Source organism: Anomaloglossus baeobatrachus, chromosome 6, assembly GCF_048569485.1.
Source record: "Anomaloglossus baeobatrachus isolate aAnoBae1 chromosome 6, aAnoBae1.hap1, whole genome shotgun sequence".
Lineage (NCBI taxonomy): Eukaryota > Metazoa > Chordata > Amphibia > Anura > Aromobatidae > Anomaloglossus > Anomaloglossus baeobatrachus.
Genome location: NC_134358.1, coordinates 54,528,764 through 54,556,358, shown reverse-complemented (window position 1 = coordinate 54,556,358; position 27,595 = coordinate 54,528,764). Strand labels below are relative to the sequence as shown.

General features: G+C 47.1%; 1 protein-coding gene across 1 annotated transcript in view; it reads left to right on the top strand.

The window, feature by feature from the left end:
• The first annotated feature begins 7,535 nt into the window (after window positions 1–7,535).
• Window positions 7,536–27,595, top strand: part of SLC30A8 (solute carrier family 30 member 8) — a 100,863-nt gene continuing 80,803 nt past the window's right edge. Inside the window, exon 1 of the mRNA XM_075316212.1 lies at window positions 7,536–7,704. Coding sequence (XP_075172327.1) covers window positions 7,634–7,704 — 71 coding nt within the window. The 5' untranslated portion in view covers window positions 7,536–7,633. The remainder of the gene's footprint in view (window positions 7,705–27,595) is intronic.

The window sequence follows — 27,595 nt, the reverse complement described above, 5'->3', positions numbered from 1 at the left end:
GACTACCAACGGGGGAGACCGGTCACCTGGTAGTGCTACCCGAAAACCACCCAAGGCTAGAGAGAGCAAAGGGGTGGCTGAGTAAGGTGACTGCCAGGGAGGTACCAGGCCCGTACGAGTGCAGGTTCTCAGAGTAGGGGACCATTCAGTTGTCCTGCTCAACCTGCAGGTGGGAGTACTTCACGCCCTCACCACCACATACAGAGTCCGGAGCCACGTAGCGAAGAGAGGGCCCGTAGTTCACAGGAGGCAAGCAGCCGGAGTGACCTGGTCCAGGCTACAAGCAAACAGGCCAAAAGAAAGGGAGAGAGGCATCAGCAACTTTCCTGGGCAACCCCAGCAGGGCTTCAAGTAGGGGTCACCCCAAAACACACAGGGCTAGGAAGGCGAGTTGGTAGTCACCCTCATCAGCCAGCCGGAAGGATACCTGGTTCCAGCCTGGTTAATCCCAGCTACGCCCGGGTTACTCACCCTGCCATCTACTGTGAGTAAAAACCCTGAAAGACTGTCTGGACTGTGCCTGAGTTATTCTGTGACTTGTGGTTCCACACACTTATACAGGGTCCTGGGGCTTGCCTCACTCTCAGGAGGCCACTACAACTGACTGCACCCACCATCAGCCCCAGGCACCCCTTAATCTGCAGTGGCGGTCACCCTGACCGCAATACCGAGAGTGGCGTCACGAAAATCCTAAAAGAAGGTTCCCTACCTGTGACCAGACTGTCCCTTCACGTGGAGTCTCTGAAGGTAATGCACCGACACAACACCTGTGGGGCTTCACAACAGCAGAGGAGAGTGGTAGCAAAGAGGAGACGACTGTCAGGGATCTGCGTCAGAGCCCGGATACCCTGTGGCCAGGAGGCAGACGGTGGTGGCCGCCTCCAGGAGCTGGGATTACAGCCGGTGGAACCGTAAGGGACCGGGACCGGGTAGTGGCCCGCCGGTACCGAACCGGGGAACCGATTGGAAACCGGAGCACCAGGAGGGGTACTCAGACCTAGTACGAGGCCCAGAAACCACTGGACTGAGTTGAATTCACTAATTGAGGTCTGTACTTTAGGTCCTTTCCCACCCAAGACCCAACTGAAGACAACAGCCCAACCATAGGGATAGAAAGCCACCACCCAGGCATCGAGATCCCACGGGCCAGCGTCTGCAGGCAAAAGGGGCTCTACCGACACACACAAAGGTGGGGAGCGGACTACCGTTGCTCAGGCATAGGAGTCATAATTTCTACCAAAAGTGAGGTGCAGGAGAAAGGCGGAAACCACCAACCTGAAAAAATGGAAAAGCGCAGCCGGCTGCGGGCACCGTCCACCATCTTGTTTGGTTTACCAGAGACTCCAGCAGGTCTGTAATAGTGAGTACAGCAGTGCCCCCGGGCCGTGCACCGCACTGACACACCAGCATGCATCCCCCCGCCTCAGCACCCTCGGGCCCCCCGGGACCATCATCCCCCCTACCCATAGAGGGGTCAACACCAAGCTGTGCAACACCTTCCCCGGGAGCCTAGTCAACAGCAGCGGTGGTGTCCATCCATTCACCACAACCCGTGGGTGGCGTCACGAACTTAACCCCCCAAAAACAACCGCGGCCTCGGCCGTGGGCCTCCCCACTGAACACCACCCCTCACATAGCGCCAGCATCCCTTCAGAGCGACGTGGCCCCCCTGGGTCCGGGAGGAGCTTGAGCCACCCACCGATGAGCCCATATCCGAGCGGCTCGGCAGCCGGCCGAGCCCCGGGGCGGTACAGATGCCTGACCCTAAAGTAGACCCAAGGTAGGGAGCAGATGAGATGAGCACTACTCAACCCCACTAAGCACTAAAGAAGACACAGGGATAACAAACAGGGGAAAGTGACAAATAACTTATTTCCAGATGACTCAAGGAAAGGAACTGCACAACCACAAACATTCTCCAAACCGACTGCTTGCACTGAAGCCATGTTAAAGGTATAAGAGCTATCACCTGCACCGAGTAATAGGAAAGTGCAGGTATATAAAGACACCAAGGGAAGTGCTGATGAAATGCAGATGAAATGCTGAGGAACTCTGCAGGGTCCTAAAGGGAAAGGGATGAAAACCAAGCAGAAACAATAGAAAGTCAGCGAGCATATTACGCAGCTAAACTGTGACCTTTTATAGCCAGACACCACAGGACTGTCTGTTACCCGTGACATGCGGTTTGTTGCCACAGTGCTACTTTTTACTTCTTTAGCAGTGGTGCAATTTAGGCTCTTTTCACCTTTGCATTTAGCATATTCTTCTTGTCAAAAAGTCAGACACCATGAAGAAACCCAGAATTGTATGCATTGTATATCAATGAGATTCATCAGGCACAGCTGCTGCCAGTGTGACGCCCTGGACTATTCAGGTCGTCACAGGGTTCTGCAAAAATGCCCTCCCCGTGCAGGGCTCAAACCTCTATCGTTCTGGGAACCTAACCTGCAGTACTGCCTCCACCAGCATTCACAAATCCTAGATACACTTTGCACCACACCTGTCAGGCACACCAGTGGGCTGCTAAGCAGGAATAGGGCCGCCCACCCAGGGGTCAGAAAGGGAGGTGGGAGGTGTTAAAGGAGTCGAGTAGGAACCCTCGAGCTGTGAAGAGCTCTGAGGAAGCTGGGAGTTGTAGCTCCCAGGGGAGAAGCAGACTAGGTTGCAGACTGTGGTCTGAGCCTAAAGGAGTCGGACCCCTGGTCGCAGAGGATTAAGGCTAGGTGATTGAAACCAAGGAAGACGGTCAGCAGCCTGGTCCTATCACCGGTTTGGGACTGAAGACACGTCGGGGTACACGGACCCTATGTCGGGGAGAAGCTTCAGGCAACCTGGCAATTAACCTGCGGAGGACAGGGCCTTTATGGACTGTTCCCACCAAGCTCAGAGATCGGGGGCACTAGCGCACCGAGGGGGATAGGGCTTTCCTAGCAAGCGGCCCACTGAAATCCCAGGCGTGAGCCCTGAGAGCAGGCTCCTTCACTTAGCCAAAGTGGGGAGCGGGACCCAGAAAGCTCCAAGCTACCGGGCCACAACGGACAATCTAAATTGTGTGCCAGGAGGCAGGTTACAGACCACCGGCAGTGCTGCAGGGTACGGGACCCGGACGAGCTCACCTCAGGAGACAGCGATGTTCAGAGACTTGGTTTACCCTGTTGTCAGTGTCTGCTTCATTGCTGAGTGAGTACCCGACTGACCCCTGCACTGCACCCCCGCATCACCATCCAGAGTACTCGGGCCTACCCCTTCCCATGGAGGGTAACGTCATCTTGCTGCCCCACTCCATCACCCTGAGTACTCCCAACGGCAGCGGCTGTACTCCCAATTACCGTACACCACGGGTGGCGTCACGAGCTATATCTGTCCCCTGTAAATAGTTCCTCTTTTTCATTTGAGTGTGACCCCTAGCCCCTGGTTCCGGAGACCCTTGAGGCACGAGCAATCACCACCCCCGGATCCGAGCAGTTCGATCCGCTGCAGGGGCGGCACATCAGCATATAACCAGTGGCGTAATTTGAAGCTCATGGGCCCCAATGCAAAAGCTCCAATGAGGTCCCCCAAATTATTACACGACTTTAACAGCATAGGCCAAAAGGACATTTTGGGACCCTTAGGGGTACTTTTCACGCTGCGATATCGGTAGCCGATTGTAGCGATGCTGAGCGTGATAGTCCCCGCCCCCGTTGTACGTGCGATATCTTGTAATAGCTGCCATAGCGAACATTATCATTACGGCAGCTTCATACGCACTTACCTGCCCTGCAATGACGCTCTGGCCGGCGACCCGCCTCCTTCCTAAGGAGCGGGTCGTGCAGCGTTACAGTGACGTCACACGGCAGGCGGCCAATAGAAGTGGAGGGGCGGAGATGAGCGGGACGTAAACATCCCGCCCACCTCCTTCCTTCCTCATTGCCGGTGGAGGCAGGTAAGGAGATGTTCCTCGCTCCTGCGGCTTCATACACAGCGATGCGTGCTGCCGCAGGAACGAGGAACAACATCGTACCTGTTGCTGAAGCGAAATTATGGAAATGACTGACACTACACAGATCACCGATTTTCAACACTTTTGCGATCGTTTATCGGTGCTTCTAGGCTTTACACGTTGCGACGTCGTTACCGGCGCCGGATGTGCGTCACTTTCAATTTGACCCCGACGATATCGCAGTAGCGATGTCGCAACGTGCAAGGTACCCCTTAGACTCTAGGGCCCAAGTGCAACTGTAACCCCTGCATCTATTGTAGTTACGCCCCGGTATATAACCAATCCGGCACACCATAATGGCTTCTATGCGCAATACAAGATTTAACTGTAGCCTAAAAAAAGCCAGGACAAAGATGGTTTTGCACCTATAATGTAGATCCAGGCATGGGCTAGCGCTCATGTGTTGGCTGCACCTGAATATATGCCATAGTATTGTCACCCAGATAGTCGTACTTACAGATTCATTTAATAAAATTGTATAGTACTGCAAGTCACAAAGTGGTCTCTGAAAAGTGGAGAATCCCATTTAGCGCGGACTATGGACACGGAACACATTGTTGTATCCCTACAACATATTACATGATGAAATAGACAGGTTCCTCATGATCTTACTCTACAAAGACTCTACAAGGGACGTAGATGAGTTCACAACTGGCCCACAAGGCTTCTGTTACACATTTAAGAAGATTTTTCAAAACTAGAACAAGTGTAGTCACCTAGAAAAGAACTAGTAATCAAATCACAACCATCTGTTATGGTCGCCGAGGAGCAGCGAGCATTTGGGGGTGGACCTCTGGTCCGTACACCAGACTCCCTTGGAGGAGCTAACCTTGAGCTAACCCCTATACAGGGATAGTCAGGCGCAGCCCCAGAGAACCTAAAAACGCATGACAGCCAGGACCAGGGGTATTGACTGTTACTGACAGAAATCTCAGACATGGGAAGAGGATGTGGTCTCCTGAATGTGGCAGGACAAGAATGGTGGCTTCAGACATAGCATCACGGAGGTGGTCACTCTGATAAGCCAACACGGGAGTGGTGACTCAGACATGGCAGCACGGAAGAGGTGGTAGCAGCAGGCTCTATGAAGAGACACAGGTTAGCGGTACAGGTAACTGGAACAAGGACATGTGACGCAAAAACTAGACACAGTAACGGGTTTGGGACCTGAGAACTAGCAGTGCACTATGGATAGGCAACGTTGTTCAGGCAGTTCCTCTAAGGGGGAAGTGCCTTAAGTACCTTCAGGGTGATTGCTGACCTCAACAGTCACTTCCGGGAAATAGGATGCTAGTCCTTTAAGAAAGGGAGTGTGGCCATGCACACCCTTCGGGCACTCCCAGGAGGCCTGCATGTGGCCTGGAAGCAGGAGGAAGTTGCTGCAGACCCCGGTCAGGGATGGGGACCATGAGCCCTTGGAGCAGGTGAGGGGAATGGCGCCTATGTCGAGGCATGAGGCATGAGAGCGGTAGCGTGCGGGTGCGCCGCACCAGGGCCAGGTGCTACACCATCACTTTTCAAATGCCATAATGGTTTCCAATCAAGATCCGTAGAGATTCCTGGACAAAGCAATAAATGGCGGACTACAAACTTTCATTGGAAATGAGATGAAGGGGCGTTAGTGCAGATAAACAAAACTATACTCAAAAGATAAAAAAGATTCAGCTACAATATTAGTAACACAATTGTATTAATGGGCGTTCAAAAACTGCAAATATTGAAGTATCATATAACAGTGGCCAAATGTAGAGTCAAAAATGGAGAGTAAAGAGCTGAAAGCAAAATCTGTACAGTGTGCTATCTAATATATAAAGCTGAATGTGTGTGTGTATATATGTGTGTATGTGTGTGTGTGTGTGTGTGTGTGTCCGGGATTGGCATCTGCACCGTCGCAGCTACAGCCACGAAATTTTGCACACTCACACTTCTGGACCCCGAGAGCGTCATAGCCTCATAGGCTATATTTTGAGGGGAAATTTTAACCCCACTCTTTACAGTTATTCACCAAAAAACCTGCCAACATTAAAGCGAATGGAGCTGGGAGCCACAGTGCAGCCAGAACTTCAGAAGAATGCGCAGCCACGCCCTTATATGGAATGTTGGCGTGTCACAATGCAGCCAGGGAAAGAGACAGACACAGATAGGGAAAGAGGCAGACACAGACAGGGTAAGAGACAGACACAAAGAGACAGACTGACAGGGAAAGAGACAGACAGGAAAAGAGAGGGAAAGAGAGAGACAGGTTAAGAGACAGACGCAGACAGGTAAAAAGACAGACACAGACAAAGAGACAGACAGACACAGGGAAACAGACAGACAGGGAAAGAGAGGGAAAGAGACAGACAGAGAAAGAGAGGGAAAGAGACAGACAGGGAAAGAGACAGACAGAGAAAGAGAGGGAAAGAGACAGAGAAAGTGACAGAGATAGATAGACAGACAAGGAAAGAGATAGACAGACAGACAGGGAAAGAGATTGAGACAGACGGAGAAAGAGACAGAGACAGACAGGGAAAGAGACAGACAGACAAAGAGATAGAGAGACAGGAAAAGAGACAGACAAACAAAGATAGAGAGAGAGACAGAGAGATATATACAGAGAGGGAGACAGACAGAGAAACAGAGAGACAGTTACTATCCCGGGCGTTAATATATTCTATTTATACATTCTATCCTGGGAATGTTAATACATTCTATTTTGTTAACAGCAATTATTAACCCGGGCGAAGCTGGATAGTACAGCTAGTTATAAAAAAATGTAATGGGGCAGGCACTTATCTTTTGCTATCATTAATATTAAAGAAAATCTGTCACCAGGCTTTTGCTACTCGACCTGACAGCAGCATGTTGTAGGGGCAGAGACCCTGATTCCAGTGATGTATTACTTACTGGGCTGCACTTTAGATAAAATCACTGTTTTATCTCCTACAGAGCTACCTGTTCTCCAAATACTGAGCTCTGTATAACCCCGCCCCCAGTATTAATTGGCTGCTTTCTGTGTACACTGCCAATCAATAGTGGGGGCGTGGTTGGACTACCTGGTAGCACGTTTACCAGTCTTTTAGTGATAATCTCCTGCTGATAAAATTGTGATTTTATCAAAACTACAGCAAGCAGTCCAGTAAGTGATTCATCACTGAAATCAGAGTCTCTGTCTCCAGTGTCTCATTACATACTTTTCTACTTAAATTTTCAAATTATATAAAAAATATTGAACTCCACTGTTGAATTTCCAGTGTTTTGAGCGTCCACCTCTTTTTTTTCTGAGCTCGTGTTTGTCGCGTCACATTAATCACTTTTTTCTGCGTGACGTAAGACATTAGCAGCATTATCGGCGGCTGCATTTTCCATGGGTAAGGGCTTTATGCTTCAATGTTCTCTGAGGCAAAAGAAAGTACTTTCACTTCACTATTTAAACAAAGGCGCCTGTAATTGCAGATCCGTCTGTTCCAAGTCTACTCCTGACATCCAAGTCATTCTTGTCCCGCACCCGGCCAGAAAGCACCTGAGCCCATAAAGACAAATCCTACAGGAACTATACAGCCGTCCTCTGCATGACCCAAGGGCAAGAACGCAGCAAAACATGTTGGCCCTTATCTATTCTTTATTTAATTTCCCCAAATTTTGAAGCCGGAAACAAATTTTAACGCCATTATGAAAGGATTGGAGAAAGATTACCTGGTCAGTGACAAAGCCACCAAGATGTACTCACTAACCAACGACAGGTAACACGGCGTCACCTACACGGACAGAAATGTGTGCAGGAAATATTCATCTGTGTGCACTGAAGCGTTCTACAAAGTGTGCAAATATTCAGGCTTTATATTTTTACATTCCTAGATTTATAAAATGTTTCCAATCGTTAAATATGGCGATTGTTATAGTTTACATTTGTTAGATAGTTTTGTAAATATATGTCTATGTATCTCATATCTATTATCTATCTATCTATCTATCTATCTATCCCTCTATCTATCTATCTATCTATCTATCTATCTATCTATCTATCATCTATCTATCCCTCTATTATCTATCTATCTATCCATCCATCCATCTATCTATCTATCTATCTATCTATCCCTCTATCTATCCCTCTATCTATCTATCTATCTATCTATCTATCATCTATCTATCCCTCTATTATCTATCTATCTATCTATCTATCTATCTATCTATCATCTATCTATCCCTCTATTATCTATCTATCTATCTATCATCTATCTATCCCTCTATTATCTATCTATCTATCTATCTATCTATCTATCTATCTATCTATCTATCATCTATCTATCCCTCTATTATCTATCTATCTATCTAATTATCTATCTATCCATCTATTATCTATCTATCTATCTATCCATCCATCTATCTATCTATCTATCTATCCATCTATTATCTATCTATCTATTTATCTATCTATCCATCTAATATCTATCGTATCGTATCTATCTGTCTATCCATCCATCTATCTATCTATCTATCTATCTATTATCTATCTATCCATCTATTATCTATCTATCCATCTAATTATCTATCTATCCATCTATTATCTATCTATCTATCTATCTATCCATCTAATATCTATCGTATCGTATCTATCTATCCCTCTATTACTTATCTTTCTATCTACCTACCTACCTATCTATCTATGTATGTATGCATCTATCTATCTATCTATCTATTATCTATCTATCCATCCCTCTATCTATCTATCTATCTATCTATCCCTCTATCCCTCTATCTATCTATCTATCTATCTATCGATCTCATGTTTATCTATCTTTCTATTATTAGATATATAGACAGATGGTTATGAGATAGAGATAGAAAAATATAAGTCGCACTTTTTCTGGAAAGTTAGGTGCAAAGACCCCAAGGTTATCTCCAACACTTCTTGTATACCAGTCTGATAAATGGGGACTGCAAAATGGCAGCATGATAGATGAATGGATGGATATATAGATAGAGAGATAGATAGATGGACAGACGGACGGACGGATGAACAGATAGATGGAAGGATAGATGGATAGATACATAGATAGATAGATAGATGAACGGATAGATACATGGATGGATAGACATATGGCTGGATGGATAGATAGATGGATAGATGGATGGATTCATGGATAGATAGATAGATTGATGGACAGATGGATGCAGGATAGATGGATGGATGCATGGATGGATGGATGGATGGATGGATAGATAGATGAATGGATAGATGGACGAATAGATGGATGGATAGATAGATGGAAAGATGGATGGATAGAGGGATAGATAGATGGATAGATGGATGGATGGATAGATAAATGAATAGATGAATGGATAGATGGATGAATAGATGGATGGATGGATGAATGTATGCAGGATAGATGGATGCATGGATGGATAGATTTATGTATAGATAGATAGATGGATGAACAGATAGATGGATGGATGCATATATAGATGGATGGATGCATGTATAGATGGATGGATGCATGGATAGATAGATAGGTGGACAGATAGATGGATAGATGGATGAATGGATGGATATAGATGGATGGATAAATCGGTGGATAAATAGATAGATAGATAGATAGATACATGGATGGATAGATAGATAGATACAAATATAGAAAGGTCTTTATTATTGCTATTTTCTTGAGATTTCTTAGGATTTGTGGCATCAAACTGGAAATTATAACAGCCTATTAGTAGTTTGTTCTAGTTTGGCATGGTTCTGGCGCCATTTTTATATTTCCTTACAGTATGGCTTTAAAGGTCCTTTGATTTAGAGCTCAAATTTTGGTAAGTATACAGTCAGTAAAATAATATGTGCACGTCAGTCTTAGCTGCTTCTTTCCCTATTACCTTCTCAGTGTTATTCTAGGTGTCTGGTGTTTAACTAGAAAATGTGCAGGAGAACAACAAAAAGTGCCAGAAACTCCTAATGTAATCATATACTCTTTGTATTGATGGTGATGTTAAAAATCAAATTTTTGCTCAAGTTTACCCGTAGGAAGTATTTATCGTGTTTTAATTTCAAAAGTGCATTAATATCCAAATTTTCTAGATGAGTCTCTCCTAGGTCCAAGTGCCCCAAAGTTTACGGAGAGTTGATATAGGTACAGTTTGGTTTTTTTCCTTTGGGCACATCGTAAGCGACCAATTCTCAACAGATGGAGAGTCGTTGCCTAAAAATCTCTGAGTGAGGCTCATTAGTGCAATGAGTTAATATAGTACTGTGGTCAAGGGTGTAATAAGTAATTTGGGGGGTCATAGAAAAATATAGAAAGGGGTCACCCTCCATGAGAGACAATTGATCTCTTCTTTGTCCTTTGCTCTTTGATTGATTGACCTACATTTATGTTCTCTCTCACCTTCTATCATCCACAGCAGCCACGTTGGTGGGTATGTCTATAGCTGGAAGGTAGACCAACTGATATTATGTGTACCAAATTTGTGGATAATCTGGAAAGCTATGCTTTTTCTTTTGCTGTCTGTAGTGTCTAGTAGATATACTGGAACTGAATTTTTTCCCTCAAATTATTACTGGGCAGCCAATCATGTGAGTAAGGGAGAAAAAGAGAAGACTTTCTATTTTCTACTCTCTACACATGGAAATGTTTCCGCATACACTCACCATGTCAGCTACTCCATCAATGATATGATGTAGCTGACATCTGTTTTGCTGCATTTGAGTTACAAATACACTTTTTTTCTTCATTTTTAATGCACTAGAAAGCAGCAGTAAGGCAGCACAATATTTTTTACAGATAAAAGCATCTGAAATCAGTGTCAGTCAGAGACAGTATGCTTGCTTGTTGTTATGATCGCTGAGAGGCGGTGGGCGGCCACTGGGCCGTACACATGACTCCCCGAGAAGGAGCTAACCAGTAGCAAACCCCTATACAGGGGCTGTCTGGCACAGCAACCGGGGGCCTAAATGTACGACTGCCAGGAACCAGTGGAGGCCGGCTCCTATGGACGGGGAGAGTCTCTTAATGTCCGATGCTGGTGTGCTTGGATCTGGCAGCATGATGATGGTAACTCGGACTTGGCAGCACAGAGGTAATGGCTCGGACATGGCAGCACGGAGGTGGTGGCTAAGATGTGGCGGCACGGAGGTAGTGGCTCTAGCGTGGCGGCATGGAGGTAGTGGCAGCATGGATGTGGTGGTAGACAGCAGGCTCTAGGACGAGACAGAAGTTAGACAAACGATACTGGATCTAGGACTTAATAGCAGGACTAGACACACTAATGTACAGGGACCTGAGAACTATCAACGCACTAATAGACAACATTGCTCAGAGGTCTCCTGTAAGGGGAGGTAGTCTTAAATACCTTTAGGATAACAGGTGACCTAGGAATAGCTTCCAGGTAATGGAATGCCTGGCCCTTTAAGAAAGGGGCGTGACTGCGCACCCTACGAGCTCTCACAGCAAAACAGCATGCAGCCTGGAACCAGGAGGAGGGCCCGGCAGATCCTGGGACAGGAGAGGAGTGAGAGAGAAGGCGCCTCTTCCAGAGCCTGGAAGCGGGGACGCATGGGGATACCACACTGGGCTGGGACCGGGCGCTACACTTGCCTCAAGTGACTATACTGAGTTTTTGTACAGTCATATCTGTAAACTGGGTAATAATTACTTTTTAATAGTACAGAAGAAAAGTTCGTAAAATCTATACATTTAACTATAAATGTCTACTTCACCACAAACAACATTTTTTTTTTGCACGTATGTGTTACTCATCAAATTCTACATCTGCACACAAGATTCCCATTCAATGCCCTGTTGCAGATGATGGCTTTTTGGATATATATCCTATTTTGACATTTTTGGAAGGTAGTTGAATTTATTGCAAAAAATATTATTTTTTATTATTTTTTTAAAAAGGGGGTCATTTAACAGTGCATGTCTGTTTTTGCACACCTGCTTTACTAGTCCAATCTGACAACCATATACAACTCCTATACTGCAGCTTGTGTGCCGCCCCCGTGTCAACAGCCAGCGCTGCTCGGATCCGAGCCCTCTGGGGTGGTGGCTCGAGGGTCTCTGGACCCGGGGGTCTCGCGGACACGCCGAATAAAAAGGGGACATAGATGTACGGGCTAGGCCATATTAAGTTCGTGACGCCACCCACGGTGTGTGGTGAAGTGGGACACCACTGCTGCGGTTGTGGGGCACCAGGGGGAGATGTTACGGCAGCTAGCTGTTAACCCCTCCGTGGGTAGGGATGGTTGCCTGGGGCCCAGTGACTCTGTGCAGGGTATAGTGACAGCAAAGAGATATTAGAGTACTCACAGTCAATAAACCACACGAGTCTTTTAACCAAGGTGCTGGTGGCCGGCCACCGCGGCCGGTTGCATTCAGATCCCCCACCCGGCTGGTGTTCTCTGTCCTGTTCCTCTGCACTGTCTTTTGTGTAGATGGACTGCCTAGTGTAAAACTCAGGAGTCCACTCCCAGTTGGATGTGGCCTAAGGAGCCGTGCCCGCAGACGCCGGCCCGTGGGATCTATGGGCCCTGGTGGTGGCCTCCTATCCCTATCGGTGGGCTGTTGTCTTCTATGAGGGACTTTGGGTGGGACAGGACCTATAATCCTGGCCTCAATCGGTGAATTAAATAGTCTGCTGGTTTCCGGTCCTGGCTTCAGGGTCCGATTACCCCCTTTTGTGCTCCAGTTTCCGGATCGGTTCCCCGTGTCGGTACCGGCGGGCGAGAACTCTGTCCCGGTCCACCTCGGCTCTGTCGAGCCGTCTTCCCGTCTCCTGCTGACGGAGACCACCGTCTGCCTCCCAGCCAAGGCTCCTACCCTGGCACCGTTCAACTTGAACCTCCTCTGCTGGAGCTACACCTAGCTCCAGTCCACACTCCTCTCAACTTGAACTCCAAAGCTAATCTAACTTGTTTTCCCGCCATGGGCTGTCTAGATCCCTGGGTGGGCGTGTCCAACCACCTAGTCCCACCCACTGGTGTGTCTTTCTTTCCCTAAGGGGGGGTGACTAGGGTTTTAGGTTGGCTGTGTGTTTCCTAAGTGGGGATAGTTTTCTGCAGGGGCCTATTTGTGACTACCTGGTTTTGCCAGGGCGTCACACCTGCACATTTTGTTTTCTGTGCATGTACCTAGCTTCTTATCTAAAATTTCTCGCTACATCCTTTTTGGCAACGTTTGAATATTTGGGATTGAACAAGGTGTATGGGGAAAGAAAAAATGGTATTGTAAAAGAAAAGAAAACCAATACTGTGGCTAGGAATATGGAAGTCGCTAGCAGCAGAAACACCAGCTCCACTGTCATTGGCCGTCCTGGTATTAATACTACCAAATACAGGCCACATTTAGTGTCCTTTGCCTCCTGCAAGCATATTAGTAAAGAATAAGCAGACGGTGCAATGGCATAAATAACAAATCACTAATTTCAGTCACAGTAGGAGGATGTTACCTCTAACAGCGACACTGTCAGTTTAAGTTGTCTGCACACAATGGTCCGGCTGAGCACAAATAACTAGGAGGGATAATATTTGGACAATTTATTTTTATTTTAAGACACAAGAAAAGTCTGTCAGTGCATTGTGTTATTGAATGAACTGTTGGTTACTACCAGATTACCATCAGTTTATATGTTAAGGTCACTTTGACATGAGAAAACCTGTGGCTGCATTAAAGACATTAAAGAGATTAAAAGGGTTTGAATCTTGTCTTAGAAGATCTCAGACTCTGATATATTTCTTTCCAGGGCTATTGCATAATTATTTAAAAAAAAAAGAACTCGCCATACAATCATTTCTACATTTAAGAATTACAATTCCCCACGTCTCACTGATATGTTGTAATGCTATGTCTAAAATATAGGAATTTTGGAGCCTTAACTCCTTCACCCTCTGCTGAATTTCCATATTTTTTTTTGCTCCCCTTCTTCGGAGAGCCGTAACTTTTTCATTTTTCTATCAATCTTGCCACATGAGGGCTTGTTTTTTGACGAGTTGTACAGTCATGGCCAAAAGTTCTGAGAATGCTACAAATATTAATTTTTACAAAGTCTACTGCTTAAGTTTTTCTAATGGCAATTTGCATATACTCCAGAATGTCATAAAGAGTGATCAGCTTAACAGCAATTACTTGCAAAGTCAATATTGGCTAAGAAAATGAACTTTAACCCCCAAAACACATTTCAACATCATTGCATTCCTGCCTTAAAAGGAGCAGCTAACATTGTTTTAGTGATTGTTCCATTAACACAGGTGTGGGTGTTGATGAGGACAGGGCTGGCGATCAATCAGTCATCATTAAGTAAGAATGACACCACTGGACACTTTAAAAGGAGGCTGGTGCTTGGTATCATTGTTTCTCTTCAGTTAACCATGGTTATCGCTAAAGAAACATGTGCAGCCATCATTGCTCTGCACAAAAATAGCCTAACAGGGAAGAGTATCGCAGCTACAAAGATTGCACCTCAGTCAACAATCTATCGCATCATCAAGAACTTCAAGGAGAGAGCTTCCATTGTTGCCAAAAAGGCTCCAGGGCGCCCAAGAAGGACCAGCAAACGCCAGGACCGTATCTTAAAACTGTTTCAGCTGCGGGATCGGACTACCAGCAGTGCCGAGCTAGCTCAGCAATTGCAGCAGGCTGGTGTGAGTACTTCTGCACGCACTGTGAGGCGGAGACTCTTTGAGCAAGGCCTGGTTTCAAGGAGGGCAGCAAAGTAGCCACTTCTCTCCAGAAAAAACATCAGGGACCGACTGATATTCTGCAAAAGGTACAGGGAGTGGACTCCTGAGGACTGGGGTAAAGTCATTTTCTCAGATGAATCCCCTTTTCGATTGTTTGGGACATCTGGAAAACAACTTATTAGGAGAAGAAGAGGTGAGCGCTACCACCAGTCTTGTCTCATGCCAACTGTTAAGCATCCTAAAACGATTCATGTGTGGGGTTGCATCTCAGCCAAGGGAATCGGCTCACTCACAGTCTTGCCTAAAAACACAGCCATGAATAAAGAATGGTACCAGAATGTCCTCCAAGAGCAACTTCTCCCAACTGTCCAAGCTCAGTTTGGCGCCCAACAATGCCTTTTCCAGCATGATGGAGCACCTTGCCATAAAGCAAAGATGATCACTAAATGGCTCATGGAACAAAACATAGAGATTTTGGGTCCATGGCCTGGAAACTCCCCAGATCTTAATCCCATTGAGAACTTGTGGGCAATCATCAAGAGACGGGTGAACAAGCAAAAAACAACAAATTATGGCAAAATGCAAGCATTGCTTATGCAAGAATGGACAGCTATCAGTCAGGATTTGGTCCAGAAGTTGATTGAGAGCATGCCAGGGAGAATTGCAGAGGTCCTGAAGAAGAAGGGTCAACACTGCAAATATTGACTTGCTGCATTAACTCATTCTGTCAATATAACCTTTTGGTACTCATAATATGATTGCAATTATATTTCTGTATGTGATGTAAACATCAGACAAACACAAATAAAAACCAGAGGGCAACAGATCATGTGAAAATATAATTTTGGTGTCTTTCTCAAAACTTTTGGCCATGACTGTACTTTTAAATGAAACCATACGTTTTACCATATAGTGTACTGGAAAATGGCAAAAAAAAATGCAAGTGCGGAAAAAAATTGCAAACAAAAAAGTGCGATTGCATGATTGTTTCTGAGGTACCTTATTCACCTTGTTCACTATATGGTAAAATGATGTGTCGGTGTGATGTCTCAGGTCGGTACAAGTTCATAGACACCAAACATGTATAGGTTTTCTTTTATCTAAGGGGTTAAAAAAATTCTGACGTTTGTCCAAAAAAATGGCGCACTTTTTGTTGCATTTTCTGCAACCCATATCATTCTCATTTTTCGGGATATGGGGCTCAGTGATGACTCATTTTTTGCATCTTGAGCTGATGTTTTTAATAGTATTTTTGAACAGATGCTATGTTTTGATTGCCTGTTATTGCATTTTGCACAAAATTTGCGACGACCAATTGGAATATTTTTTTCCACTATGCCGTTTACAGATCAGATTAATTGATTTTATATTTTGATAGATCGCGCATTTCTGAATGCGATACCAAACATGTGTATATTTTTTATTTTTTAACCCATTAATTTTCAATGGGGCAAATTGGGGGTGGGGTGATTTGAACTTTTGGGTTTTTTTTATTTTTTTTTAAATTTATGAAACTTTATTTTATTTTATTTTATTTTACTAGTCCCCCTAGGGGGACTATAATGTTCAGCAGGCTGATCGCTGATTTATTTCTCCTGATCAGAGCAGCATCACCCTGATCAGCATAAATGCTGCTCTTACTTTACAGCCGCTGCTCTGCCAGCTGTAACAGGAACTACATCATGATAGCGACAGGAGTCATCACATGACTTCCGATAGCGGAGGGAAAGGTGTGTTCCCCATTGTGTCGCTTTAAATCGCGGTGTCACATTTTGACAGCGCGATTTAAGGGGTTAACAGGCACGGGTGGATTGCAGATCCACCTGCGCCTGCGAGGCACACATGTCTGCTGTTCAAATCAACTGACATGTGAGGGGATCACCACCGGTCGTGAAGGGGTTAATCCTGCTTGGATACTTCCTTATGGAACCCCAACTAGGGCTCATTTTTTGGAGTAGGGCTCATACTTTAAATATACTCAAAACAAACCGAAAAATCATACTAGGGCTTATTTTCGGGGGAACAGAGTTTGGATAAAGCTCACCGAATTCCGAGTACTATTCCAGTATTTGTCACAGCAAGAACAATGCACACATTAGGTTCGTTATTCATGACAAATACCGAAATAGTACTTTGGGGTTCATTACAAGTAATCCAAACATGAATAGTTACTAGTCGCCCATCACTATTGAAATCTGAAGGGGTTTGTATCATATCCCTCAAGTATCCCTCTTTTGGAGGAACAGTTCCTACTATTGACCCAAGTCCTTTCTATCCCTTTTGTATCCCCTAATTTTTTTTAATAGATTTTCATGAATAAATTTACTGTATCGCTCCAGAAACTGTTTGGGTCCTATATGTATAATAAATCCCAGACTATTTATCATGTCATGACTTGACACTTTAGAATCTTTGAATGTTTTATGTTCAGGTCATGTTTGTATTAATATGTAAATTAAAAACTGCACATATGCATTAAAATTGGGATATTTCACACAGTAAACCATATGTTTCTCTCTTTTGTCATCCAAAGTTTGGAACTGTGCCGTCCCTGTAGCATATCGAAGCGCTCGGATCCCGGGGTCATGATTACTCGTGGCTCGAGGGTCTCCAGACCCGGGGGCTAGGGGCCACATTCCAAATGAAGAAGGGTGGTATTTGCAGGGGATTTGATATCGTTCGTGATGCCACCCGTGGTGTACGGTAATTGGGGAATACCGCCGCTGCCGTTGAGGGTACCCGGGGTGATGTAGTGGGGCAGCAAGATGACGTTACCCTCCACAGGTAGGGGTAGGCCCCAGGACGCTGGATGGTGATGCGGGCACATAGTGCAGGGGTCAGTCAGGTACTCACTTAGCAATGAAGTAGACGCTGACAACAGGGTAAGCCAAGTCTCCTGCTGCCGTTGCCTCTCGAGGGGAGCTCGTCCGGGTTCCGTCCCCTGCAGCACTGTTGTGACGCCCTGGGCAAGCCAGGGGTCACAGGTCACAACATCACATGCACCCCACATTCCCGGCAGGTACATCTAGGCTAACCTAAAATCCTTGTTGCCTTCCTCCAGGGGCTGATGTCCACACCAGGGGGTGGGCCAGGCGGTTGGCTCCGCCCACCGAGGAGTTCACAGCCCTGGAGGCGGGAAGAACCAGGCAGATGAGTTTAGTAGGAGGAAGTAGAAGGAAGTGGTAGAGGAGCTTGTAAGAGGAGTTAAAGTGGAAAACTAAGTGACAGTTAAGCAAGCCTGAAGTTGGTGTGTGCCCCGGACTGAGACAGCAAGGTCAGCAGACGGCGGTGATAGTCTGCAGGGGGACTGCTTGGAGGTTGCTGGAAGGACCGTGGACAGGTGGTGACCCGGCGGTACCAGAGCAGTATACGAAGAACAGTCAGCACCAGAGCAGGGGCGTTTCGGATCCCAGCAAGGCTAGGAGTCGCCATAATTTGCCAAATCCGTCAGTGAAGGGGACCTCTGTCTCCTAACAACCAAGTCCCGATTGAAGGCAACAGCCTGACCGTGAAGGGGAGACACCGCCACCGCCAGGGCACCAGTTTCCCAGGGCCAGCGCCTGCGGGCAAAGTAGGGCTCCTTCGGCCCAGATTGAAGCCGAGGAGTGGGTAACCGGTGGGGACCCATCGCTACCAAGAGACTTTACATAGGTGCAGGGAAGAGACCGTCACCGCTAACTGCAGGGAACATCAGCACCGTAACCGTCCGAGGGACCCGTCCAACCAGCCGTTTGTTTACCGAGAACTGTGTCGTGTTTACTGGCTGAGTGAGTACCTCCGTGCCGTTCGGCACAGCGCTGCCCCTGCGCCCCTGCACCCCCACAGGCCCCATACCCGCCTGTCCACCATACCAACCCCATCACTGGGCCCCGGGAGCACCAAGACCCCTACCCACGGAGGGGCAAATCAACAACTGGCTGCTCCGTACCATCACTCCCGGGCTCCCCAAACAGAGCAGCGGTGGTGTCCACTCAATCACCACAGCCGTGGGTGGCGTCACGGACAATAAACTATCCCAAAACCCAATCCCCTTTCACTCACGGGCGAGGAGCGCCGCTCGAGTCCCCGGGATCCGACCCATCGCTCGAGCCACCGAGCAGCAGCAGGCCGCAGCAGCCGCGGCAGCCGGACCCGAGCAGAGGGAGAGCGCGGCGTCCCCTCCTCCGCCCGCGACACTGTCGGTGGTCTGTAACCTGCCTCCTGGCACCAATTTAGATTGTCCATAGTGGCCCAGTAGCTTGGAGCTATACGGGCCCCACTCCCCACTGTGGTAAGTGAAGGAGCCTGCTCTCAGGGCTCACGCTTGGGATTTTAATGGGCTGCTTGCCAGGAAAGCCCTATCCCCCTCGTTACGCTAGTGCCCCGATTTTGCAGCTGGTGGGAACAGTCCATAAAGGCCCTGTCCTCCGCAGGTTAATTTACGGGTCGCCTGAAGCTTCTCTCCGACCTAGGGTCCGTGTACCCCGACGTGCCTTTAGTCCCGGACCGGTGATAGGACCAGGATGATGACCGTCCTCCTCGATGGGTTCTGTCGCGGGCGGGGAGGAGGGTGTCAGCACTGCGCTCACCCCTCTGCTCGGGTCCGGCTGCTGCTGCTCAGTGGTGGCTCGAGCTGTGGGCCGGATCCCGGGGGTTCTCGAGCGGCGCTCCTCGCCCGTGAGTGAAAGGGGATTTGGGTGTTTGGGATATTGTCCATGACGCCACCCACGGTTGTGGTGATTTCACCACTGCTGCTTTGTATGGGGATCCCGGGAGTAATGATGTATAGCATCGAGTTGTTGTGTTGCCCCTCCGTGGGTAGGGGTTGGTGATCCCGGAGCCCGGTGATGGGATTAGATGCAGGGCCTGGTGGGAGCGGGGACGCGGGGGCAGCGCTGTGCCTTGCGGCACTGTGGTACTCACTCAGCCTGAGACGTCGACACAGTTTTACGGTAAACCACACGACTGGAAAGACGGTTCCCACGGACGGCTGCACTTGCGGTCCCCAGTAGGTAACAGTGATGTCCCTTTGTCCTGCACCTAATGTTCGTGTGTTGGTAGCGATGGGTCCCCACCGGTAACCCGCTCCCCGGCTTCAAGCTGGACCGGAGGAGCTGTACTCTTTGCCCGCAGGCGCTGGCCCTTAGAAACTGGTGCCCTGGCGGTGGCGGTGTCTCTACTGTAATGGTTGAGCTGTTGCCTTCAATCGGGACTTGGTTGTTGGGGGATCTACGTCCCCTTCACTGACGGATTCGGCAAAGGGGACGTAGACTGCTTTAGACTGCTTCTATTGGCCGCCTGCCGTGTGACGTCGCTATGACGCTGCACGACCCGCCCCTTAATAAGGAGGCGGGTCGCCGGCCAGAGCAACGTCGCAGGGCAGGTGAGTGCATGTGAAGCTGGCGTAGCGATAATGTTCGCTACGCCAGCTATCACCATGATGTCGCAGCTGCGACGGGGGTGGGGACTATCGCGCTCGGCATCGCAAGTATCGGCTTGCGATGTCATAGTGTGCAAAGTGCCCCTTATAGTGAAGATTTGCTTTTCTCCACACATTCCCAGCCAAACCACAGTTTTTACAGCATCATCTAATAATAATGTTACGGATACGTGGTAATAATAATAATACAAATATCATTGCAGCAAAGTAAAAACTAACAAGCTATAGAAATTGACCTGGAAAAGGAGCTTGAAGACATTAATTCCAGCCAGTAAATAAGGAAAAGGTCATAGTAATATTGGAATAATAAACAAAATGCAGCTTAAATGCTGAAAGTGTCTCGGCTGCTTATTACAATGTGACCTAAGCCAGGCACAAGACAGAGAGCACATTTATATTGTATGTATTTGTGGATGCTCCAGGCAAGAAAACAAAAACAGAAGACTTTATGAGAGCTCTAAACAATGGCCCCTAATAATACTGCTCTGTAGCATGAGCTGTCTCTTTTTATCCTATACGAACAGAACTATAAAAAGTTACTGTGAGAAGACTTTGGGCAAGTGTTAAATGGGTGGTCTGAAATGTCACTAAATTTCATTCTAAATCCCTATCTATTTAGTGCTGTAATCTAAGTTGTTTTTTAATATACTTGTATTAAAAAATTACAATTACCATCCCCTAACTACACTATCCCACAGCTATTAATTTTTTTTACTCCTCTTTCCTGTGTGATGACGCTTAGTTTGAGAATCCCAATGCATGGTGGAAAACTCAAACAAAGCATCATTAGAGCAGGGGGCAGAGGCTGCGATCACTGTCACATCCCCTCCCTGCTTATTTTAGGGGCTATCCTCATCCTGCTGTGTCCCGCCCTGGGAGATCTACACACAAAGAGCGTCTGCTCTTTTGTCTCAGATCCGTGGTAATCAGCTGGCAACAGAGCGGTATCAATACCCAGCATACCAGTGACATCCCTAGCGAGGGTGGCATTTGCCTCCTGCACGCCAGGTATTTTGACAATGCTGATTATTACTGATCTAAGTGGATGCTATCACTGTGCAGATTTCACAGGCACAACTCACAGGGAGGGACACAGCAAGGACGAACACAGCCCCTGAAACAAACATCGCTGAGGACGCTTCTGTGGCGCCCATGACCTGGTCAGGCACCACTGAGTACTGCACCCATGCTGGGGCAGTACTTCCATGTAATCCTGAAGGCTGGAATAGGGTGTGTACGCACAGACACATAGCAACCATGTCTCCCACACTTTGAGAGGGGACCTTTGGGCAGACCCAAGAGGGGGCTGGCCTCCATATCTCATCTAAGGGTGCAGTGGAGGAGCTGGAAGCTAGGGTTGCAGTGGCAGTCAGGAAAGAGGAGGAGCAAGCCAGTCTGAGAGAGTGGAGCAGTAGTTGCTGAAAGAAGCAGTAGTGCAGACATGCTAGTCAGACCCTGCACGTGAAGTAGCTGTTGGCGCGGGAGATCGGTCACTGGCAAGCCAGTCAGAAAGACACTGAAGGAGTCAGCTGGTCAAGTGCGGGGACTCCTGGTGACTAGGCACGCACGGGGAACAGGTCCCTAGAGCGGACATCCATTTAGTGGTCTGCTAAATCCTGCAGGTGCAGGGACTAGAGGTTCCTTACCAACCAAAACAGAGTCCGAGCATCAGCAGCAACGAGGGGGCCCATAAGAGGGATCGAGCCTGGAGCCATCTCACTTGGTCCATGCTGCCGGCAAACGGGCCAGAAAGGGAAGAAAAGGCAGTAGCGACTTCCCTGGATGAATCCCATGATACTTCAAGTTGGGGGTTGTCCGAAACAAGATTTGCTAGGAAGGCGAGTTAACAGTTACCCTTAGGCGGGCTTTGCACGTTGCGACATCGCAAGCCGATGACGCGATGTCACACGCGATAGTCCCCGCCCCTGACGCAGGTACGATATCTTGTGATAGCTGGCGTAGTGATAATTATCGCTACGCCAGCTTCACATGCACTCACCTGCCCTGCGACCGTCGCTCTGGCTGGCAACCCGCCTCCTTCCTAAGGGGGTGGGTCGTGCGGCGTCACAGCGACGTCACACGGCAGGCGGTGAATGGCGGCGGAGGGGCGGAGATGAGCAGGATGTAAACATCCCGCCCACCTCCTTCCTTCCGCATAGCCGCTGGCGGCAGGTAAGGAGATGTTCCTCACTCCTGCGGCTTCATACACAGCGATGTGTGTGGCCGCAGGAACGAGGAACTACATCGTACCTGTCGCGGCACCGGCATTATGGAAATGTCGGAGCCTGCACCAATGATACGATAACGACGCTTTTGCGCTCGTTCATCGTATCATCTAGGATTTACACACTACGACATCGCAAGTGACGCCGGATGTGCGTCACTTTCGATTTGACCCCACCGACATCGCACCTGCGATGTCGTAGTGTGCAAAGCCGTCCTTAGACCGGCCTAAAGGATACCTGGTTTCTCCTGGTTTAATCACAGCATCACCCGGGTACCTCACTAACCATCTGAACGTGAGTAAAGATCCATTGCAAGACATTTTGGACTGAGACTGAGTTATTCTGGGACCTGTGGTACTACACACCCGAGCCCCTGGGGCCAGCCTCGCTCACGGGAGGCCACACCATTCGACTGCAGACTCCATCAGCCCCAGACGCTCGTTAAACCTGCAGTGGCGGTCACCCATAACACTGACTGGAAACCGTGAGTGGCATCACGACTCCCATGTAAATAAACCTGACATACCTGTGGGCAGATATCCCCAAAGTGAAGACCCTGTGGCCTCCCTGAAGGTGGAGTGGTGTCCCTGGGGCGACTGCTGCGGCTGTGGGCTTCACACTTCCCTTTATTAAAGGGCAAGGGCTGGGACTGCAACCTTTGTGTCCTGATGACGCTTCGTTTGAGTATCCCAGCATGCAACGGAATTCTCAAACTAAGCGTCATCACACAGGAAATTAGAAAAAAGTAGAATAGCATTTAGTGTAGTGAGGGAATGGTAGAATTTTTTTATTACAAGTACATTAGAAAATAGTTTATATTATGGCACTAAATATTAAGGGACTTAGAATGAAATTTAGTATGACTTCAGACCACCCCATTAATTTAGTAAAACCCAGTCTAATATTGCTGGCTCCATTTTAATCTTTGCAAGTCCTTTTGTTTTTCTATGGAGTTTACTTTATCCTATTGCACCATCTACTTCTACAATTAGATAATACCATGGGTCACCATTGATTTTGCACACGATCTTCCTTCAAACATATTCAACAACATTGGTTATCCATATAGCTAAATTTTACCCATAATCTGATGACAAATTATATATTACAATAGTTATAGAATAACTCTGGCACTCGGGGGATGCACTGTGCGTTCCAAAATGATTTTATTATTCCATGACTCAGAAGAAAATGAACATCCAACGTTTCGGCACTTTGTGCCTTTCTCAAATGTAAGTCTAAACATAGAAAATAGACAAAAAAAAAGTCAATCAATCCATGAATATGTCAGAATCACATTGAAGTACATAGACTCATAAGAAATCATTATGTATGTAGTCACTTTATACAGACAAAATATTTTTTAATCAAATAGCTAAAAGTGGAAATATTGAAATAAGCAAAAAAACAAGGAAATAAACACACAACCGCATTATAGCTATGGGGCTGAGTCAAGGGATGTGAGCACAGAATTCAGGAAATTGATGAATCGGGGTGCTGTGAGCATGCCCGTTCCTTTTTTGGCTGCTATACAGCTATATTTGGTTAGCGTTTCTGTGCCTTTCTGTGTGTAGCACAATGTGCGCATGTGCAACACATTCGGTAATTTTCGTGCTCATTCGACTGTGACTGTGACAATACCACATCATGTTTTGGGGGAGTTTTTCTGCCAGAAGATGCAGCTTTGATTGTGTCTATGAAGGAAGGTGCAGATGCTGAGCAGTGAGGGCTCCACACTTTTTCGCCAAAGAGAACCGATGCTTGTAGACCGCTTTGGGCAGGGTGTGCGACACTTACCGTTGTCTTCAGGGTAGCGGCCATCACCACGCAGCCGGTTGCCATCTAAAAAGAGCCACTCCTTGGCTAGGTCCTTCCCGGAGGGATATCTGGCTAGTTTCTGTGTTGAGACTCCTAACAGAGGCTCCACGGACTTTTTTGATTTGCATATTTTCCAGGGGGCAATGCACCTAGGATTTCACTGTATTGAGAGCCCTCGCTGGCTGCCGTGTTGTGAATACGTTTTCCAGTTTAGAGCTCCCTCTTGTGGTCAGTGCTGGCAGTGCAGTTGATGTGTGGAATGGAAGCGACACACCTGCAGAGGACTGGCAATCAGGGTCAGATTGGGCTATTTAACTTAGTAGCTTTCTCTTGTTATTTGCCGGTGGTCAATTTCTCCTGTGTGTTAAGGACATTCTGCTACCAGCTCTGCTCACTTCCAGAACTTCCCTCAGATAAGTGTTCTTGTACCTCTGCTGTTTGTTTACCACATTTTGCTGTTCTTCTGCTTTGATACTATGCATGATTCCTAATTTGTCTGTGTGGAGTTCGTGGTGGAATGGGATCATTCCCTGCTGGGAGTGTCTGTATACTTGTCTCCATGATTCTGCAAGATTTGTGTTTTGTCATGCCTGGTGTTATTCAGTCCCTCATCTGTATTAGTGTTTTTGGATCCCAGTAACATCTGAGTGCTGGTACAGTGGGGGAGAGGTTTAGTAACCTCTAGATTTTTCCATATCAGTAGTGCTGGTATTTATTAGGGTTTTTATGGCTGCAGACAGTTGCTCTTTCCTATCCTTTTTTATAAAGATAGTTTGAGCCTCAACTTTGCTGAAATCTGTCCTTTCTGGCTTTGTATTGTGTTTTTCTATATCCCCGTAGCCTTTACATGTGGGGGGCTATCTATCTATCTTTGGGGACTACGATGAGGCAGACTAGCTTTCTTATATTTTTATCTGTGAGATTATTTAGTTTTCCGGCTTTGTCGAGGTGTCCAGGTCATCGTAGGTATGCCCCACGGCTACTGTTAGTTGTGTGTCAGGATTAGGTCTGCAGTCCGTTAAGTTTCCAGCCACTCTGTTACCTTTTTGAGAATCAGCATTATTTGATCCTCCCCGGTCCCTGAATCATAACACAGCCGGCAGTGTTTTCTCTGGCTGGTCTCCCCGAGATCAGTGATTGTTTTGTCTTGTTGGTCTACTAGGCATTGCTCCCACCTGGCCAGAATCCTACTCCACACTGATGAGGGGCAATACCCCGAAACAGCTGTCTGTGGATGGCTACCTAGCCTTGGTATTCCCCTTGTCATATCTTTAAACTTGTCAAAGAGTTGGATATTGACTAAAAGGGCCACTTAATATGGTGGTTATGGTGGTCTCCTAAAAAGAGCCACTCCTTGGCTAGGTCCTTCATGGAAGGATATCTGGCTAGTTTCTGTGTCGAGACTCCTAACAGAGGCTCCACGGACTTTTTGATTTGCATATTTCCCAGGGGGCAATGCACCTAGGATTTCACTGTGTTGAGCGCCCTCGGTGGCTGCCGGCAGTGTTCTCTCTGGCTGGTCTCCCCGAGATCAGTGATTGTTTTGTATTATTACTGTACATTTGGTATCATGTAAAAACAGTAGGAGTGGGGGTAAGCTGACCACCTCCTACATCTCTTCAAGGCTGTCATGAGTGTGTCCCACCCGGGGGAGATCTCGGGCAAGTCTGTTATCAGAAGGGCACAGCACCTCGCTACTGGCAGATCCACTGCTGTTATTTGATTAACATCTTCTTGCTAGTGGTGCTATAAGGGTTAAGAACCCTTTCCTACCTGGCTGCTGGTTGTAGTTTTCAATCTCAGGTGCAGCTGTTTGAGATCACTTCGATTCACTATTTAAGATCATGTGCATGATCAACTGATGCCTGTGATAGAAATTGAATGCTCATTTCCATGTGGTTAACTTTGGAAAGAGCCTGCTCTGGAAGAAGTTTATTGTGTTGTGTGCAGCGGTGGTGTCAGTTGCACTGAAATTGCCTGGAGTGTTTTCCCTTTTCATGTGTATTTCCCCTGTCTGTCTTCCTACCCTTGAGTTTCTGTATTGTAGTGGTGAGATTAGCAATCTTTCTGGCCTGCTAACTAGCCAGAGTGAGTGTAGGATAAGCAAGGGCTTAGGAATATGGTCGACGACGGGTTGACAAAACCCATATAGTGACGTCAGGAAGTGCAGGGTACAGCCACACATGAGTGCAGGTGGTGACCCGGCTCCCCTTTCCCTAGTGCCAGGGACCTCCATTGTATTGTGATCCCTGTGTACCCTGTTGTAAATGTCATCCGAGTGGGTGCTGGTGTGGAGCTCCCTCTGGTGGCCAGGAAAGGTAATGAAGCTGAGTCTGAATCTGTGAGTCAAGCAGGTGTTGGTATTAATTGGGAATCCAGGAAGTCCTATTGCTGACCAGCCTGGTGTATATAGGAGAGCAGTTTCTGCTAGCTGCTGCCGGTGATAAATGTTCCTTCTGCCTCTGAAGATGGCTTGGAGTTTGTCCTTCAGTTCCCTCCATTTATCCTGCGCCAGAATTCTCTCCAGATAAGTCTGCTGGTTTTCTTTGGCATATTGCTGGTTTTGCACCTACAGGTTTTTGTTTCCTTTTTGTTCCGTGTTTGTTTTCTTGTATGTGAGGATCTGGCTCTCTGCTATTTTTGAGAGGGCAGTTCCTTCAGCAAGAAAGAGAGTTTCTCCCCGCTCTGATTTTGATTATTTGCACTTTTGGATATTATTTGTTCTGTGATTTTGTTCCTTCCCATTATATCTGCAGTTCTGTTTAAAGTGTCTGGCACAAGAGTACCTGATATAGTGGGGGAAAGACCGTGTGGTCTTAGATCTTTTTTTTCTATCAGGAGTTTGGTATTTTTGCAGGGTATTTTGCTTGCCCCAATCAGTTATCTTTCCTGTCCTGTTGTATCTAGTAAGTCGGGCCTCACCTTTGCTAATCTATATTTTCTGTCTGTGTATTGTGTTTTCTTACATCACTATTGTTACATGTTGGGGGCTTGATATTCCTTTGGGGACTGCTCCGAGGCAAGTTAGGATTCCTCATTTCTATCTTTGAGGTGTAGCAAGTTTCTCCGGCAGTGACAAAGGGTCTAGGTGTGTTAGGAACATCCCACTGCTACTTCTAGTGTTGTCCGATAGATAGGGGATTGAGGTCAGCTTAGTTTCCAACTACTCTTGTGGTTTTTGGTCTTTCCTGATTAATGAGATTTTTTGTGATCGTCCACGGTTACCAGGTCATAACAGTACCCTGTGTGTAGTTACATCTACTGGGGGTTTGTGGGTATTTTGCTAAACGCTGTTAATCATGTGTGTGTCAGGTAGCCATGGGTGTGTCATAGGTGACAGACAGTCATGTGGTTTCTGGCAATAGAAGATCACATCGTTTGACTGCACAAAATGCTCCCTTACTTTCTACTGTTCCTGCAGTTAGAATTAATTGTATTAGGTAGCTTTCCTGCTGGGTTTGCATCTCTTCCCCTTTGCTGATTATCAGTATTCTCTATGT